This window comes from Phyllostomus discolor, chromosome 6 (assembly GCF_004126475.2).
Source record: "Phyllostomus discolor isolate MPI-MPIP mPhyDis1 chromosome 6, mPhyDis1.pri.v3, whole genome shotgun sequence".
Classification (NCBI taxonomy): Eukaryota; Metazoa; Chordata; class Mammalia; order Chiroptera; family Phyllostomidae; genus Phyllostomus; species Phyllostomus discolor.
Genome location: NC_040908.2, coordinates 112,268,077 through 112,288,750, shown reverse-complemented (window position 1 = coordinate 112,288,750; position 20,674 = coordinate 112,268,077). Strand labels below are relative to the sequence as shown.

Sequence of the window (20,674 nt, the reverse complement as noted above, 5' to 3'; positions counted from 1 at the left end):
GTAAGCACCTCGACTTTCCAAAGCTCAGCTCAAAGGCCACTTTCTCTTTGAAACGACCTCTGAAGCCCCCACTCTTCTTGGGCTAGACTTTTACCCTAGGAACTGAAACAACTTTGCACATTTTTATTCATTCCTCTTTCTCTTCCACTGTATGTGTGCTGAGTTCCAGGGTCGGTTGAGATTCATATTGGGCGTCATGGTGCGTATAAAGAGAGCATGACATGTAGTAGATGCTGAATAAATAAATGAATATTCCTCTGGAATTCTTCATGTTTCCATCCTAGAGAAAGAAATCTTTATTCCTCGAAGCCATGACCAAGGCTCTTCTTACTTTTGATTGTTTGTAAAGACAGCAATCTGAGAGGCAGTCATTCTGTAACCTCAGATGATACTCAAGCCAATACAGATTATTAGACTCCACATTTGCTGTAGTAATATCCTAAAGTCCAGTTCCAACTCTTCTCTCTTCTCATGGGTACTTCAAGCTGCTTCCAAGTGTTTCCTTTATTCACTCAATTAATATTTATGTGCACCTACTATTTGAGAGTGAAAGGAATTATTTGATGGCATCCTGGAGCCTTACTACCAAAACTTGTCAAGCAGCTGAAAGCCTTAGTCCAATTTTTATAACTTAATGATTCTAGGAAGAACATTTCCACCTCTGAAAGAGAAAAGAGGGGCCTCTAAAAAACTCTTTAACAAGATTTCCAGTGGAAAAGGCAGTTCTTATACATATTTTCCATGAAAAGGATTGAAAAGAACAAGGCCTGATGCTTCTCCTTTGTGACTATAGGATGGATGGAAGCACAACACTTAAAAATTGAAAACTCAACATCAAAAAAAAAAGTAGGGCCATACAAAAAAGAAGAAAATTTTATCCTTTGGACAGCAGGGATGGACCTGGAGAGCCTTATGCTGAGTGAAATAAGCCAGTTAGAGAAAGACAAATACCACATGATCTCACTCATATGTGGAATCTAATGAACAAAAGAAACTAACAAGGACAATGGGGACAGACCTATAGATGGAGAGCAGGATGACGGCTAGTGGGCGGGGGGAGGTGAAGAGGTGGAAGGATTGAGCAAAAAGGAAAAAAGACTCAGGGATATGGACAACAGTGTGGTGATTGTGGGGGGAGGGTGGTATAAGGGGACTAAATGGTAATGGAAAAATCACAATAAAGATGAAATAACAAATAAAATTAAAAAAAGTAGGGCCATGAAACCCTGACAAACAAGTAATATATTTCCTTATTCTAAATTGAAGGGCCTCAGGTGTCAGGAAGGAAATTTTAGGTCACTTCTTCTTGGCCTGAATTCTTTGTTTTAAAATTAAATGAAGGGGGGGGGGGCAAATGTTTTTCTAAGTTTGGATAACTGGAAGAATCTAAAATTGGTAAGGACCAAATTGAGGACAAGAACTCTTTGATTCCTTCATTCATAAGACTTGTCATTCTGTTGCGGAAGAAAATTAGGTGTTCTAAAACTTGATGGACCAAGGGTATCTCATCACAATATCTTTTATTTTATTCTGTGGTCTGTTTCTTCTTCCTCCCCTGGCCCCGACCTCCTTCTGCCACCTTTCCTCTTTTGTGCTTTTTTCTACTTGCCACCAAACTGATTCTCCAAAGCTTTTCTCAAAATCCTATTAAATTTGTCATATTTAAGAATACTACATGGCACTCCACCTCAAAAAAGACATGGTTTTGTAAAGTACCATGCTGTAGTGAGAAAAATAGAACCAACCAAACAAAAACTATTCTAGTTTTCAGTTAATACAATATTCAAGGGAAATAAGCCCAATCAATTTCTGTCTTGGTAGCTGTGGGTCATATGTATTGGGTTATATACAGTTTTCTAATATCCTCAGCAACTGCTTTTTGAGAAACCCATTTCAGTAAGGAGTACAAATAAATAAATATTATAGAAATCGTAAAAATCCCAGATAATAATATGCACCAATGTTAGTTATGAAAAACCAGTGTGTAGGTGGTAAGAAACCACAAGAACAGATCAAAAGGATGTGCTCAGTGAGTATTTTTATACACCAAACAAATGGCTTGAGGTGACCAAACAAAGATCAGAAATAATTTTTATGTAGTTACCTACCTTTTCAGTTAAGCTTTCTGATCCAAGATTTGTTCACTTAAAAAAAAAATGTGAGGTCCTTCAACATTAAAGGATGAAACTTTTTCATCACTTCCCAACCATCAAAAATGTAAAGTTAGATATGTCATAGTGTCTACCTTAAAATATTAATCAAGGAGAGAAGAGATATAAAAAGTTCATGCTTGATTTAAAAGGAATGCCATAATTTATAATGATTTCTCTTGCAAAGGGGAGCCAGGAACAGAAAAGGCAAAATTAGAAGGAAAATAAAATCATGAGGGTTGAAAATAAAACCTTTTAACCCTCCTACAGGGAATTTGAGTTATTTTTTGTGGTGGGGAACAGAATGTCAAAATCCACCAGGTTGAACCCTGCCCCACCCCCATCCTCCCCTTCTCCGGGAGCATTGCCTCATAGGCCAGTCAACTGAGGTTGGAACCGCTTGTATAAACCACCACTCCACTGATGGCCCTAGTGTCTTCTGTGTCTTTCCACATCAAATGATGATTTCATTTCAAGCCATTTGCTTTGGATGAAGATGATAAAGGGCAGCAAGTGAAAAACAACAACAGCAAGAATCTGAAATGACCACCACAGGCAATGCGGCAATTGCAAACAAAAGAACCACAAACCAAAGCAATAACTTACGGTAGCTACTTTCGCTATCGCTGGCATTAGAAGAAACATGTTCTGCAAGAACAGCACAGCAAATTAAAGAGATATAAGCATTGGCGAGCAGCCAGAACTTAAAGAAATACACTCATGCAAGGCCACTAGAAAAGTGAGCAAAAGGCAAGTAAAAGGCCGCGGAGGAGACCGCATTCAGAAATCGCAGATAAGATAAAAAAGATGAAAACTTTATCTCCATTTTATAGGAAACTACTATTTGATTGCTGCACCTTCTTTTTAGAAAAGTATCTTTAATTACAAAAAATGTATGGTGTCAGTCCATGCACTTTTCTTTTTGTAAATACTTGGACCTGTTCTTATAGATCTGATTTCCAGATTCAGGTCAACCTGTGTCTCCGCTGGGTATTTCTTGACTATAATCTCAGGGGCTTCTAACCTGGCCATTTCCTTCCAGGCTTTTTGTTTCTCTCTTTCAGCCTTTAAGAATTTTATAGGAATATTGCATTTCAAATTGCCAGTTGATCCCTGGAATCCCTTGAATTTTATTTCTATCTAAATACTTCCTCAGCTAATTCTCAGGATGAAAAGGAATTGCAGGAGATCTTCCCTGTTTCAGTGAGTGACTAGAAAATCTTGGAGGAAGAAATGAGTCACTGAAAAATATTTTATGATTTAGTGTGATATTTCCTTATTGTTATTTTAAGGCTCTTTGGATAGTTATTAGGTTCGGGGAGAATAAAACAGACAGGAAGTAAGTGATCTGAAACCAAGCTGATCCTGGCATGAAATGTATTTTTAAGTCATGTTGAATGATTTGCTTATACAATGGTATGTCATATTTTTGTAACTAAAATCACAATTTAGCTCACATAACAGGGATGTATATACCAGAATTAGAGTTTTTATTTCCAAAATCATATAATTTCATCTGTACTATATATTAAATTATAGAAGATAAGTTCAGCGACTTATTGACTTCTTTGTATATCAGGTTAGTTACATGAAGAATATGTGACTCTTTGATTTCTGAAGCTTATTAGCAATAATTTTCACTTTTTAAAAAGTGACAACTATTGCACATTTTTAGAAAAAGGGAAAGTATATATTATTGTCTAACAGTAAAAATGTGCATTAAAATGTATTTGATATTATAGATTCTTGCCAATTGAATGGATTAGTTTTTTATTTAGCTTTACTGAGGTATAACTGACAAATAAAATTGTAATACCTTTATAGTGTAAAAAGTGATGACTTGGTAAATGTGTAAACATCATGAAAAGATTCCTACAGTTGAGTTATTTTACACATCCAGGTGGATTAGTTTGGTCATGACACTGATGAAAACCAAAGCCCAGGTCAAAGTCACACAAACCATTTCTCTTTGTACTGGTGTGTGAACAGAGCTGCGCTGCTAATGCAGGCACACATTAGACAAATGCAGAAGGGCACTAGGGAAAGAAGTGTGGATGAATAAGTGCAAATTTGCTTTTTGTTACTGAAAAAAAAAAGTCAAGGCATACACCCAACAATGGTTCATCTTAAGGCACATAATTATTTTAAGTGCTTTGAATTGGGAATGCCAGGGTTTCTTGTTTGTTGGCTTTTGATTTTTACTTCTAAGATAATTTAGAATGAGGCTACACTATCTGTGGAGGAATTTAAGATCGTGCAGCATTTTATTTAACAAATGGTCTCTCTTACCATCCAGATATTGTATAATAGAATTTTTGTAGGTAAGAAGGAATTAAAAATGTGTTTCAGCTAAAGTCCAAATCATGGCCAACAATGACATTAATTGGCAAATGATGTTACCTTGTGAAATCTATTCAATTTTTTAAAGAGTAAGAAAACACTTGCTATTTTAGATTTAAAAGGGCATCACTCATATTTTTGACACTCTGATGGTAACTACTTTTTAATGATGCTCATTTATTAGCAATACATTAAAATGCTTCCCTCTCCCCCCCTCAACTGAAAATGTAGAAACTCTGGTGGTGGTACTTGATGGTTCCAGGTAACATTAAAATTGATATATGAACTTGAGCCACTAATTCAAGAAAAATTTCATGACCTGTCCCATATAGAGACTCAAAGATAAAGTTTTCATCTTTAAGTAGATCAGCAATTACTCTTGATCGCATTTTGTGTTCTATATACACGTAGCTAAAAAAAAAGTGCAAAGTAACAATTTGAAGGATGAAGGGTATCATTTTGCAGGGTTATATAAACAGCTCTTGAAAACAAAGTTCAGCTCAATGCTATTTTGTTTTATACAAATGAAATGAATAGCTTCTAAAAATATTTTCCATAGCTGTTAAATTAAAACCAAACAAACAAAAATTGAACATGTGATACAGTTTCAAAAGACACAAAACTCTCTTCTTATTTTACTGGTGCCTACACAATGGAGATAGTATTAAAGAGAGAAAAATCATAGCATAGTATATTAATATACAAGATTACTTTTTATTGCTCAGTGCAATGAGACACAGATTAAAGGCATTAATAACTAGAAGACTTAAAATTTAATATATTTAACTTCCCACTATAAAATGAAGACATGATTATGTAATGCAGCTACTATATCACTAACAGAACAACATGTTAACACATATCTAAAACTTTATTATACAAACGTTTCAAGCAGGACCACTGCAAGTCAGGGAAAAAAATCAAAGTTAATAACAAAGAATTAGTCATAGAAGATCAAACAGCTTAATATTTACACTTTGAGAATGCATGTTCCTTTTGTCTATAAAATAGCTCCTTTACTAACAGCAAAGTACAACCCAATTATGAAATTTGGCAAAATCTGGGTGAAAAGGGCATGAGAAAGAACATACAGTACATTTCTGCTCCCCTGTTCTAGAACATTCAGCTTTGCCCTTTCATTCAACATGGATCCTTGCTCTTTGGGAGGTATTAGGCTGCAGAGCAAGTGATGCCAATAGTTGGCATCAGGACCATGTTGGCCATATCACACGGTTAGAAAGGGAAGGTGTGAATTGCAACAGAAGTTACAGTGCCTGACACACTTGGCGTTTAAATGCTGACATGCAGAACAAAACAGCTGAAAGTTACTTTGTAGGAGCATTCACAGCTAGGTAACAAATAAAACTCGTATCTTGTGCATGCTAGGAGTGGAAGGCCCTCAAGAAAAGGAACAAAAGCCAAACTCAAAAGGAAGGGAAAAGAAAAGAAAAGTTACAGTGACCATTCCTGGGAACTTACTCAGAGTCTTTGTTCCATAACCGTCGTCACCTAATCCGGGGATGTCCTGCATGGAAGTCCCCAGAGAGAGCAATGAGAGAGGAAGAACAGCCGCGGAAGAGGAAGGAAGAAGTCAGTGGAGTTGAAATGAATACTACCATGACAGACCGGGTTGCCTAAGCAATCTGGATCCCAATCTCTCTTATTTTGAAACAACTTTCGCCCCAAACTCCCTGGGCTGAGACTCAAGAATCTGTAAAGCAACTCGAAAGGTTTAAGCAGAAGATTGATATAAAAAAGGAAAGATCCAGCAGATGCCATTTTTGCCCATTGTCTATGTTGCCACAGAAATGTAGTACTCAGAGCAATGATCCACTTTGAGTTTCGTGGCCAATTCTTAGATTTAGTGTCCACCAATTCAAGCTCACTGCTCAGTAACAGTTTGATATTCGCTGGATGTGAAAGAGTGAACAAATGCTAGTTGTCTACACAGGTAATTTAATCGCTTCTGATTAGCTAGCATTTCAAAAAGTATAGGTGGCAATGGAATCTAATAATTCCGTCCAGAATAGAATTTGTCTCAAGCCCTAGAGAGTTGCAAGACAGAAAAGGCAAACTAGACCCAGTCCTGGTCACAGACGAATGCTCTTTGGAAGCGAAGTCCCAGCTTCCTTAAGTCCCTCTCCGATGCATTCCACACGGGAGAGCCCCACTAAGGGAAGGATCCAGACTGCAGCCAAACACTGGTCACAGTAGTAAGCCCTGACCTGCCTGCCTGCTGTGTTTGTTTGCCTAGGCGTGTGGCGTGGGGCAGCCTACATCATGCGTGTTGCAGTGAAGGATTTTTCTCTTGTGTTGCATGTGACATTCTCTTTGAAAATCTACTTACGTTCAGGATCACTGGTTTCCTGCTCACTCTGCTCCTTGTTCTTGTAGAATGGGAATTTTCGTGAAAAGATGAAGCTCTTTTTACGCTTGTCATTGAATGACTGTGAAGGAGAAAAGGCATGGGGCAAAAACAGGGGACGTCTAATTGTTGTCACACTCATGCTGACAAAACAACTAGTTTGTAAAAGCAGAGAGAGCTGCAGTGACGCAAGTGGATAGTCTAGAGAGGTGCCGGAGGGTCCCTGGAGGCAGAATTTAATTTCAAAGAGTGTAAATTCTGAATGATGACACCTTGGAATAATTATATTTTAATTAAAAATCTGGTTGTAGATAAATGATGGTACAAAGAGACAAAGAGTATTGAATTGGAAGCAGAAGACCTAGAGTCTCTGTCCGAGTCTTATCCTAGAGTCAATGAATTGCTAGTTATCACCTTAGACAGGTAACTGAATCTCTCTGAACCTCAGTGTCTTCATCTACATCATAAGAATAATGATAGAGGCTCTTTCATTGTGAGACTCACGTAAGGCAGTAGAAATGTAAAGTACTATACAAATGTTTATCATCATTATATTGTCAGGTAGAAAAGATTTTACTAGGACACTAGACACATCAGTGATTAGATGTCTTTTTAAATAACTTGCATTTGAGTTACTTCAACCCAGACTTAATGAAAACCACACCGAAAAGTGTATAGATTTATGATCTATGATCATTATAGCTATTTCACACACAAATAAATAATTATAGTATAATATTTTCATCCATAAGTGATTTTAAAGATAATTAAGCCCCACGCCTTCATTGGTGGACAGGGGGCCAGAGGCACAGAGCAGTTGAGTCCCTTGCCAATATCACAGAGCTGGATGGTGACACAGTCAACCAAAATCTGTTAAAATTGTTGCTAAAGAGGTATTAACTTGACATTCAATAACGCAAGGGAGATATAACAGCTACTTAATCTATATTCTGACTTGATAAAAAAATCATGGAAGAAGGATTGTCCTTAAAAATGTAAACCACTCCATTAACTTAAATGAGGCTAGATTTAAAATAATACATATACACATAACATAATACATATATTAGAAACTATTCATTCATGTGAATACAAGATGCTTGCCTAGAAGACTCCTTAAAAATTTTTCACTTATTCCTACTGTTGCTGTTATGTAAATGCTTTCTGAGGTTCTTCTTTGGGAAATGTGTTCACAGTCATTTTATAAGTGATAAACCATGCAATTCTTAGTAATTTCATGTTCACTTATCATTTAAAAATTATGTGTCACCATCTCATTTGCCATCCTTGTTTAACTGATTTGGTTCTGAGGGTTACTCTCCCAGGAACAAGACATGTTACCACATCAGTACTGCAATGAGGGTAACAGACTTTGAGGGTAGTTTGACAAGGAGTATTTTAAGACAGTTTTATCCATGGCACCTGGTCAGAATCAAGTAGAACCAGCAAGGAAACTGCTTCGAAGAAAAGCACTTGTTTGTATGTATGTATTTGGGCTCATATATCTGAATCAGTAATGGGCCCTTACAGGTTGGAAGCTTGAGAAAATGGTGTAAATAACCTATTTTCCTTGTATATTCATGCACTACTAAATCAACACCCATTTTGGTCATTGTGTTCATTGGGGAAACCTCACAGCACTGAAATGTTGGTGCTCTCATTTACCGATTCCTTACTTTTTCAGTCACTAGAAACTTTCATCAAAGCCAGGGGAACTGAATTTTATGTGTCATTAACTAGGCTTTAAGAAAAACATTAAATCAAATATTTAATAATTTTTGAAATTAAGGAACATAGTCAAGAACTAGATAGAAACATTCTCAGTTGGAAAAGAAGTATCACTTCAGAATTTATTACTCTGCTGACAGCACTTACGTTCAATAGAGTTTTATCATAATTTGTCATTGAGAATTGGTCCAAAGGCAAGGCTGGGAACCGCCCTCCCCCCAATTTTTCCACTAAAAAATGTTAAGTTCTTAAAGGAACATTAAATATTCTTGCATCACTCCAGTTTCATGCCACTTTTACATTTCAAGCATATTTAAACTTCAGTAACTGAAAATAAAAGAAAAAAATATCATGGGAGAATTAATGACACGTGACATTGCAAGATGTTAGACATTTAACTTCAACATTACAGATGACTTGTCATGCAAAAAAAAATTCACAAAGTCTCATGCCAATACAAAACAATGCCAAGATGAGTAAAGCCTGGGTTAAGTGTGGACATGGGTGGACAAGGTGGAGGCCTCTGAGAGACAAAATGGGGCCGAGAGCAAACCACAGCACTGAAACCATCTCACAGGGTCAAAGGAAAATGAAAATGTGTTGCTTGTGATGAACTCTTCTATCTTTTCAAAGCGGAGACTAATGTGTTAACATTTCCCAAGTATGAAAATGCTGTGTATTATGAGTCATCTGACTGGGGCATAATATTTAACACTGCATTTGTAAAAGAGCAGAAAATAGATAATAATTCCTCAAAGAGTAAAATTGTCTAACATAGTCTTATAACCCAAAGCCATCTCATATTGGACTTAAAGAAAAGGTCATGACTAGTTGGTGGTGACATTTATGGACACAAGACCAAAGCACAACTGTAGCTCACACTCACGGATTTAAACGTCACACATTTAGGGTCTTAGTTAAACATTTCAACTCCAAGAGTTTAAGTGTGGTTTATTTATGATGCTCTAATGCTATTCTTTGCTTTTTATTAGATGTGTTTAATACTCTTACACAGGCTCTTTTGTTGCTGTTAATTTTTCTTTTAATTTAGAAAAGGAAAATCTGTTACACCAGCGTTAGGTGAGAAAAATAAACTGGCACTTGTACTATGTATAGAGCGCATGGTTCTGAAGCAGCCACAGGCTGGTTTGCAGCTCTGTTAATCAAACTTGATCAAAGTCATATTTTTCCCTCTACATTACAGTATTTTAAATCCCCATCCATTGCTTTCAGGGAGGGAACTCCTTAGAAGAGGGATTTTAAAAATACCAATCTCATGGGGCAAGTAGCCAGTTGCCATACCTAAGAATTCTGTTTTGGAATTTGACATGAATTACTGAGTTCTTATGAACAAAAGTCATGAAACAACTAATGCTTATTAAGCAATTACTATGTGCCAGTGTTGGTTCTTAAACTGCACATATGCTAACCTCCACACTAACTTTATGAGGTTGGTATCATCATTTTTCTCATTTTACAGGTAAGGAAACTGGAGTTTACAAATCTTCTGTTACTTGCCCAGAGTCACAGAGTTGGTGAGCAGTGAAGGCAGGATCTGAATTTGCAAATATTTCTGCATGCAAAATATTGCTGTTCTTATGAGTGAGATGAGTTTCTGTAACCAGAGCCTGTTTCAAGTTTATATTTAAAATTATTAACGTTTGACCTTCTTGAGTGATCCCATAATCTGTCATCATTCCCACAGCTTCACTGCTTGGCAATTATTTTTTTAAGCCATCAGATGCTATTGGCTCCAAAAATATTTTTGTGGGTTACCCTGCAAAATGCAGGATGCATGTTGGATACCCATTTATGTCTCTGAGCTCTATTCTACTGTTGTTATTCTTATCACAATGTAAACAAGTGAAATAGGAAGTATTTCAATGGGATAGGTTATGAGCAGGACTGAGGGCAGGGGATTCAGGGAGTGGCAAGTGATAACTATGATGTTAGTTTTAGGGGACATTAAAGTGTTCGAAAATTAGATTGCGGTGGTACTAAAAACAATACATTGTACACTGTAAGTGAGTTGTGTATTATGTGAATGATATCTCAATAAGGCCATTAAAAAGAAACCCTCTCCCAAACTCCATACTGTGGGGATGAAAGGAAAACACTCACAGCATGTTTTCAATCTTATTTGGTGTAAATATTTTTTTTACCTTTAATTGAATGAAAGGACACAATCCTCCCCAACCCTTGCAATCCACCAGATACATATGCTTGTTTCTCTAGTTCTGCTGTGTCTGTTAAATGAATACCTTTCATGTTGTGACAGACATTAGCACCCATACCAGGAGGCAGTGTATTGCCACTGTCACCCAGAAGTTTCTGAATTGGTGGGTTAGTGATGTTCAACCCTTTTCAACTCATGGCACACATAAACTAATTACTAAAATTCTGCAGCACACCAAAAATACACTTTTTTTGCTAATCTGACAAAAATAGGTAATAATTTTGATTCATTCACACAGAATAGCTATTGTTGTGTTGGCTGTTGTCATTTTTTTTTATTTGACAATCTGTGGGAAAAGAGGTCCGTGCTCCTGACTAAATAGTCAAGGATTGCATGTGCTAAAATTTCTTGTGGCACATTGACGTGGTCTTGCAGCACACGGGTTGAAAATTGTGTGTTAGGTCAAATGGTGTAAAATTGCTGAGCCTGACCCCAAGTTGTAATGGCACTGGTGAACTCGCTTACAATATAATATACACTCACAGAGAACAAAAGGAAACAAAACAAAAACCCTCAAATTCTACTTCCCCCATTTGAATCCCATGTTCTTAAGACATTTGAGTGAAACTTGACATTTTTTTTATCCTTCCCATCCAGAAAACTGTAACTATTGATATGTTTCAGTTTTCTTCTCATCTTCCTGGTTCTAATTTTTCAAGCTTTGAACTTTTCATAATTCTAAACTGTCACCTTTATGATATGAATGTTCTCTGGGCAGAAGTTACATTTAAATTTGTATTGAGCTTAGATACACTTCTTTGTGGTCTCCTTATTTTTTATAAATGCTTCTTTCCTCTCAATTCATTCTCTCCTCTCCTCTAAAATAATTATTCCCTTTGGCAAATTGTTACTATAAATTTGGGACACCACTTTGCATTATACATATCTTGTTTCATATTGAAAAAGGAGAGTTTTCAAGCAAGAGAAGTTCAAGAACAAGTACTAACAAGACAAAAAGTTTGTTAAGGGAAAAACAAGAATTGACTTGAGATGTATCTGTTCCAAGAAATGTGTCTGTATAAATGATTTGTGGTGTCTATGCCATTTCCCAATTCAAAGAAGGTTTCTTTTTCATCTTAAGAATGGATCTAGGTAGGCACCGAGCATCAATTGCTGGTAACATCATACACACAAAAGGACAAGCAGATGACATGTGCTACTTGATGGGAGAACAGAATATTGCTATAAAGTAGACACATAAACCTCTACTTGTAAACAGAAAGAAAACAACAAATCCTCCTCTTCCCAATGAATCTGAATCGAATCAAACCTTTAGATATGACTAACAGTTAATAGAAATAAAGAAGACAGAGAAACAATAAATTACACTATACGGAAAATCTGGAGCAAACTCCACAAGACAAATGACCTGGTTTCTTAAACATAAAAATTGAAGAGAACAATTAAAAAATGGAGAGAAAATGTATAGATCAGAAGAGACTTAAGATGGATCAACCAATTGCAATAGGCTTCATTTCTGGTTCAAACAAATTATAAAACAAAACAAAGCAACAACAAAGCATTTATGATATTTAAGAGTGAATTTGAGACCTGAAAAAAAGACTGGATATTTGTTAACCCAGTAAGTGTTAATTTTTAATGTGTGATAATGGCATTGTAGTCATGTCATGTTGAAATATTTATAGTTGAAATGATCTGACACATTGAATTTGCTTCAAAAAACATGGGAAGAACATTGTACTCTGACTATTTACCCTTAGAATATATTCTAAAGACAGAATTGCAAACAGATCTTAAATCCACTTCCCTAGTTTATTATTAGTTGAATTCCAAAACCATTTGGTGTTTGAGTAATGAGCAAATGAGAAAATACATGGGTGTTGTTGGGAAAGAGGGTGCCCTTGTGAAAAGAGGATGAGGTAAAATGGGAAATAGAAGAAGGAGAAGAATAAGCTTATGATGATAAATAGTAATTAGAAGTGTCTGATATAAACTTACGATTTTTCTAAAAAAGTTTATTTCCTTTCTGGCCATTAAAGAAGCCTAGATGTAATGATACCCCAGTAACAAAAAGCACACCTGGTACTCAGATTTTGGATTCCAAATACCATTTTCCACAAGAAAGAACTAGTGTTTTTGTTTGTTTGTTTGTTTTTTTGAGAAATGGCTGATTCCATGAGCAGTGAAAGTATAAGATGAGGCTGAAAGATTTTTGTTAGGACTGGAAAGTAAGAAGTACTAAACACAAACACAAAACAATTCAAAATTTAAAACTCTAAAGCTAATGGTGACATGTTGAAAAGGACACCAAAGCCAGTTTAAAAGTAGTCACACCAGCTAAAACTAGACAATTTGAATAGTCAAATAAATATAACAGAAATGGAGTATAACATATTGAATTAAAAAGAAATTCATGAGTCCTGGCAGATTATCACAAATACTTATATTAAGTAATTAAAAATAGGAAGCAAATAAAAACTCTTCAATGCAGTAGAATGCCAACTAATAACTACAGAAGGAATAATAAAGTCAGGAAATCACCATTTTTAACTATCATAATAATTCAGGCAAGAATCATCAATGGTTGCTAAAACTACTGATTGAAAGTTTGTTGGGGAACAGGACATTTAACTCCTCATGAATTATTTAATTACTTAATTAATTTAAATAAAAAGGTGGTTAAATAATTGTTTAATCATTTAATTAAAAAGGCAGGTACATTTTCCTTTATAGTAATCTGGCAGATCATTTTGATCACCTTAACCAAGAGATTAAACTTAGCATCATCAAATAGTGAATAACCTAACACTATGTGCCTCCTGATGGGAAGTAAGGAGAAGTATACAATACTACTTTCATAGTACTCTTACCAGAAGTGCATTAGTTGCAGCTAACCAGGAAGATATAATCAGGCAAATTAAAATTAAGAGACCACTATTAAAATATCTCAATGTCATGAGAAATGTAAAAAAACCCTAAGGAACCATTCCAGGTTAAAGGAGGTTAAGGAAACAGGAAAAACAAAATACAATGAAGCAACTGCTACTCTCATATGAATGCTTGGTATGGATGCAATAGCCAGTTTGAAAAATATTTCAGTTTAGCAGTTTCTTATCAAGTTAATCATACAGCCAGCCTATGACCAAGAAATCCAGCCCTGGACATTTGGTACTAAAGAGAAAAATATATATCCACAAAAAGGTGTATGAAGAATATTCATAATTACTCTCAACTGGAAACTACTCTGATGCTCATATACAGGTAAATAGATAAGCTGTGGTACATTAATACAATGAAAAACTATTCAGCAATAAAAAGAACTGAATCCCTGATACAAACATCAACATGGATGAATCTGGAAAGTACAGGGTCTGGCAGAAGTAGTACTATTGAGTGTGGTTGGTAGAGTATGTGAATGTCTCATACGAGATGGACAGCAATTGGCACATTTCACCTAAAATTTCATATGGTGTGCTTGAGTATGACAGTGTTATGTTATAGAATTACATACTTATGATTTTTAATAAAAGATTTTTATATAATAAAAGAGGGGCATTATTTGTGCCAGGCCTTTTATTATGCTAAGTGATAGAAGACAGACTTAAAAGAGTATTTATGTATGATTCCAATTATAAGAAGTTCTAGAACAGACAGAACTAAGCTATGGTGGTAAAATCAGATCAGTGACCAAGGAGTTAAGAACTAAGGCATCCATCTTTATCAGGGTTGAACCATGCCACCTCCCCAAAACATATTTCTAGCCTAGAGTGCTCTCCTAAATGTATATAGATATTATCTACTATGTCTTTACTTAGGTGGCAGTTATAGAAACCTGTTCCCCTTTGTCCATCTTGTGGGTGTTGACACACCTTTAAGAGTATGCTCAGGTGTTCTAACTGAGGCTGTCGCAGTGAATACCGCTCATTTTTGCATATTTCTTTCCTACCACATTTTGATCTCAGAGCAGGTACCATATCACTTTCATTTCTGTGTCTTGGTAGATAACAAATACTTATGCACCAAATATGTGCATGAACCAAAGCAGTGAGTGACGATTTCCATTGCAAATATCAGGAAAAACTTGGAAAAAAAATAAAAAGAAAAAGAAGGGTAGGGAAAGAATAATGAACATCTGCAGAAAAGGGGGAGGAATAATGGAAGAATAAGAACTATAGCCAAATGAGTAATATTTTTAACTTGCATTTCTCTGTAGTTATTATCTCTCAGAATTTGTTTTTCTCATGAATTTTATCTTGTAATTTTATGCTTAATGGTCTGATTTAGTTTTTGGTTGCCATTTATTGCTAGTAATAAAAATGTTGTGGCTCAGCTATTTGCTGTATTTTTGCATAGTATCACATTTTCAGCTCTATGGTCTATAAATGAATAATAGAAAAGTTTAAAAGATTTTAATAGTATTTATAACTTCAAAGAAATCTACCATTTAATTTTCCTTTTGAACTTTTTTATCTAATGTTTATTTCTTTTCATAACTAAAAAGATTAGTTGTTTAAAATACTTTTTCTACTAACAAATGAAGCATGCCTCTTTTAGGGAAAATTAGAAAGAAATAGAAGAAAATCCTATTATTGAGAAACAAATCACCTTTAGTAATATTGTTTATTGTGTTTTAAAAATTTTATTGTTTAAATTTAGTTGTGTTATATGGCCTATAGAATTAAAAATTCTGAGTTGTTTTTATTTACTATTATAATACATAGCAAAATATCATGGGAAAGGACTTTGGAATGGAGATATATGAGGTTAGAAATGTTATTTAGTCTCGAAGCCTCAGTTATATTTAAATGTGATAATGCATAAAAAACTCTCATCATAGTCCCTGACACTTAGTAAGGCTTAATAAATGGAGTTGGTTTTAATGGTAACAGGAGCACTTTCCCACATCATTAGAGAGTCTTTGGAAGCATCATTTTTAACAAATGCATAACAGTGGAATGAGACAAGCAATTAATAACAGAAAGAAATTTGGGAAATTCCCAAATATGTGAAAATATAAAAAATAAAATACTCTGGAAACTAACCAATGGATCAAAAAGGAAATTTAAGGGAAATAGTAAATGCTTTTAGATGAATGAGAATAAAGATACAAGATAGCAAAACTTATGAGATGCAGCAAAAGCAGTACTTAGAGGGAAATTTATAGGTATAAAATACCTATATCAAAAAAATTGTCAAATCAATAATCTGATCTTCTACTTGAAGACTACCTGAAGACACTAGAAAAAAGCAGATCAAAATAAACCTGCAGTAAACAGTAAAAGGCAATCATAAAGATGAGAGCAGAAATTACTAAACTGGAGAAGAGAAAAAACAGAGAAATCAATAAAACCAAGGTTGGTTCTTTGCAAAGATTATTAAAATTGGTAAACTATTAGCTAGACTAAGAGAAAAAAGGGAAAGACTCTTTACTAAAATTAGAAATAAAAGAGGAGATATTATTACTGATTGTATTAAAACAAAAAAACTATAAGGGAATTCTGTGAACCTTATAATTTATCATATATCAATAAATTAGACAATTTAGATGAAATGGGTAAGTTCTTAAAAAACCACAAACTACCAAAACTGACTCAAAAAGAAATAGAATTCTGAGTAGACCTATAACAAATAATGATATTGAATTAGTAATTTAAATAATTATCCACAAAGAAAAGCCAAGGTGACTTCACTGGTAGATTCTACTAAACATTTAAAAAAAGAATAAATACAAATTCTTTACACATGCATCCAAAACATAGAAAAGGGAACACCTCCTAACTCATTCTATGAGGTCACCATTACTCAGATACCAAAACTAGAAAAGACACCACAAGAAAAGACTACAACCTAAAATACCTTATAAACATAAAGAAAACTTACTCAAGTGGATTTACCACAGTTAACCTAAATATTCCTATATGTTGTACACTTCTGCAGTTTTCCATTTTTAAGTATTTTATGTTGTAATGAATATAACATTTTTGCATTTCAAACTATTTCCTTAGGATATATTTCTAAAATTTGAATTAGAGTTAAGAATTGTGGACAGTTAAAAATTTTGACACATGGTCAAATTGCTTTCACAATGATCTGTACTAAATGACATTTCTACCAGTAGCCATTTATTCTGAATTTATAATTGGTCTCAATGATGTGTCCTGACTTCCTTTTTCCCTTCTAACATCCCCTACATTCTTCTAATTACTGAATTATAATCTAAGGGCCCTATGAAAAACTACATTTAAAATCTGTTAGCCAAGAGCAAGATTTATTTAATCAAGTTATGAAAGAAGAGTGATACATCCTACAACTGGAAGATTAAGTTCTGTTTTTTCACTATCAAATTCTCTGCTGGAAGGCTTTTCTAAGAGAGATTATTTGTCATAAAAGTATAAACTTATATTACCTTTACATTACAGTCTGAAGCTATAAGACAATTAGAAATTTGTGAAAATAATATATTAATGTTCAGGGCATCATATCCAGAAATAGTGAAATCACTGGTTAAACTATTACTCCTGAGTAGCTCAGAAGTACTGTTAGTACTGTTAGTACTGTTAGCCATTACTGCTGACGTGTGTTCTCCAAATGGCCTGAAGGTTCTTTCAAAGTTGATCCTGATTTTTTTAGGAGGTTGGGAGAAGATGGATGCTATCCTTTGGGATAGAGGGTTTTGGCAAGTTACAATTAGCATGAATCTATTTGCTAAGATTCAAAGTGTTCCAGCATGGATGTGGACATGACCTCAAATTGGGAGAATGAAAGTATCAGAGAATCAAACACCAAAGATGGTGCTATGGCTCCATGTAGTCCACTACACATGCATTTCTTCCACATCCGTCCTGCCTTGCAAACATGAAACCATGTATGGTCACTGGAAAACACTGAAATGGCTTTCTTCAAGTTTATTGTACCTTCATGATGCTGTCAGCTGGGGCACTTGGGGGGGGTACGTCATACCTTCCTTTATTTATTAGTTAGTAAGTTTATCATTTTTCATTGTCACTTTATTTATTATTAGGTTTATTTATTGAATTTCTATTATGTACTTTTATGTGCCAGGCTCTCTGCTGAGCCCTTAGTGATTTGGTATTCATTTAAATAGATATTGCTATTTGTGATCGGTGCTTATAATACAGTCAGACAGTGTGTCACTTTCTTTGTCAATTTGGGCAACATTTTGTGTGGTAGGCCCTATGAGAAATTGGTATGTGACTCCAATTAATTGCTTCATAGTTCTGGAATTGTTCAGTAATTCAACATCAAGCCTCAAAATACTATGGCTCATACAACAATTCGTAGAATACAGAAACAACAACATACAAGAAGCAAAAACTTAAAAATCTTCATTTCCTACTTTCCTTATTTTCAAGGGATTCTCATCATTGGGGCACATTAGAATTAATTGTAAATTCCTATGTTCGATAGAGAAATGGGGGTCAGAATAGTTGAGTGGATCAGATGTTGGTCACTGCCAATTTCTTGACTTCTAAAGTTAATAGTTTTTGTGCCTTCCTTCCTTCCTTTTATTTCCTTTCCTTATCTTTTAATTGCAGATTGCTACAATTCCAAGGTTCTCGTCCATGCCTGGAGGGCTAAGCCTGCAAGATGTGTCTATCAGCATTCAACTGGCCCGATAGGGACAGAAGCAGACACCAGCAGGAAAAGCTCTAGGCCTCACAGGCCAGCTGATAGGTGTTGGGCAAGAAGAATGCCTTTCAGGAGCCAGAAGAGTCAACAGAAGTCCGCAGGGGGCTGGGAGTCAGAACAGGGAGAGTAAGGAGACCTGGGTTTCCAGTGCGACCTGGGCAAGTCACCTCACATGTTTGGATCTGTTTCTCTGCCTATAAAACAAGGTGCTTTGAGCAGCTGATCTCTGAGGTTTCTTTTATTTGTATCATTCTCAAATTTTAAAACTTCTTTCAAGGTCAATTTTTAAAAATTCCTTTCCCCCTTTTTATTTTAGCATTTTCTAATGTATTGATAGTTGAAAGGGTTCTTTTATTTCTATGATATTTTTTCTTCAAAATCCAGACTTTCACAAAATAGCAGATACTATTCTAACGTTAATGAACTTCCATCTTAATTATCTTTAATAAACCTTCATTGAACACCTACTACCTGCCTTCTTTGACTCTTGAAGTTCTCTCCCACTTCATCACCCACAGTCAGCCAGGCTGAGATGTAAAAGTTTCCTAATTGCCTCATTGAGTTAGTTGTGTGTGTGTGTGTGTGTGTGTGTGTGTGTGTGTGTGTGTTTTGTTTCTTCTTCAGCCTACCTCTCTAAGTACCAGCATCTTGTCTTATAATTTTTTTTTGTACTTTCCACAGTGCCCTAGAACAACGCGTGAAGTTAATAACATGTACTTGGTCCTCATAATGGCATTTTTAAAAAACACTAACATTTGTTAAATGCTTACCCATGTGGCATAGGTAAATCTAAGTGGTTTAAAAGGATTAACGGTAAGCACTTTTCTTATATTATTGGGTCTTATTTAGTGGCTACAAATTGTGTCCCATTTTACACATGAGGAAACTGAGGCATAGAGTGTTTGAGTCACTTGCTCAGGGTTTATACAGCTACTGGTCATGAGCCAAGTTTCATACCTAAGCAATTGGCTCCAGAGTTGAGCTCTTAACCACTCAGAAATACTGCCTTTTGTGTGATTGCTTGCAAAGTTTCCAAGTGTGCACTTCCCTCTGCTTTCAAGATATAGCCACAATAAGCATGGCCAAGAATTTCTCCAGGCAAATTACTTTCTGTGGAATTTTATACTTTATTTCTGAAACATAATCTCTGTTGCTTTATTCTTTTCAAATAGTTCAAACGATGAGATTTCTGTGACGGGTTTCCTAGGGGCTACAATAACACTGAATGCTTCCCACTAGCATGAAATAACACGCTTATTTTCAGGGAGCATGCCAATCCTTAATTTTATTTTTTCATACCCAGGAATGCCTGCAACTTCCCCAGATTAATCCTTCTCCTCTTTGGGAATCTCTTAGGCCAGTCTTCACTGGCTGGTCCTATATACCTACCCTGAAGGTGCTGCCACTCCCATGAGGCAGCAGGGAAGCTATAAACTGATTTTCCTACGTGAAGAAAAGATCCTCACAATGGAAATTAACAGAATGCTCTGTCTTTCCCCCTGATTCCACTGCTGTCTGTCCAAGCACTGTTGGAGCTACTCATCTCTTATGGGCCTTTTCCTGACAGAAGGCTTCCTAACCATTCCAGGCCCCTTTATCCTGGGCAATTATATAGACTTATTTATGCAACAAATATCTACTGAGCATCTGTATGAGCCAGGTGCTATGCTAGGAGTTGGAGCTACAATAAATTCTAAAGGACTTTATACTTCAGGGAGACTCCCAAATTGCTAGAACACTGTGACAGTGTGTGCAAGGTACTAACGGGCCATCAGGAAGGCAGAGTAAGTTCTGCTGTGGAGGGGAGCAGGAGGTGAAATGTGAACTAGACATTAAAGAGTAGACCATCATTTACCAGGTGAAATAGGGAGAAAGAGAGGGAGGTGATGCCACCAACAAAAATAGTTGGGAGGAGACTCTTGCCTACTCTCTGATTACTCAGTGTGTCTTTTCTTCAATTAGAATATAAACTCCTATTTTTTGAGCTGCTTCTGCGAGCCATTGTCAGTATACATCTTGTTAAATATTTTGTACTAATTATTTCATTGGATTCTCCCCACAATTCTATCACACACACACACACACACACACACACACACACTCCAACACCTCTGTCTATATTAACACACATGTCCAAATAAGGAAACTGAGGCTGAGAGAGGTAACATCATTGTCGTAGCTGGTAAATGCACAACTAGATTCAAACTCAGCTCTCTCAGACTCCAAAGCCCAAACATCACCATT

At 35.6% G+C, this 20,674-nt stretch overlaps 1 protein-coding gene across 29 annotated transcripts in view; it reads right to left on the bottom strand.

Moving 5' to 3' along the window:
- Positions 1-20,674, bottom strand: part of DLG2 (discs large MAGUK scaffold protein 2) — a 1,904,207-nt gene that overhangs the window by 22,636 nt on the left and 1,860,897 nt on the right. For 12 of the 29 annotated variants that reach the window (XM_036030125.1, XM_036030121.1, XM_036030124.1 and 9 more), the window contains 2 exons: positions 6,838-6,937; positions 2,757-2,798 (listed from right to left, as the gene is read on the bottom strand). In XM_036030125.1, the coding sequence (XP_035886018.1) occupies positions 2,757-2,798; positions 6,838-6,937 (142 nt within the window). Of the gene's footprint in view, positions 1-2,756; positions 2,799-5,969; positions 6,016-6,837; positions 6,938-20,674 lie in introns of all 29 variants that reach the window. The other 17 variants (XM_036030123.1, XM_036030126.1, XM_028514363.2 and 14 more) reach the window with 3 other exon arrangements.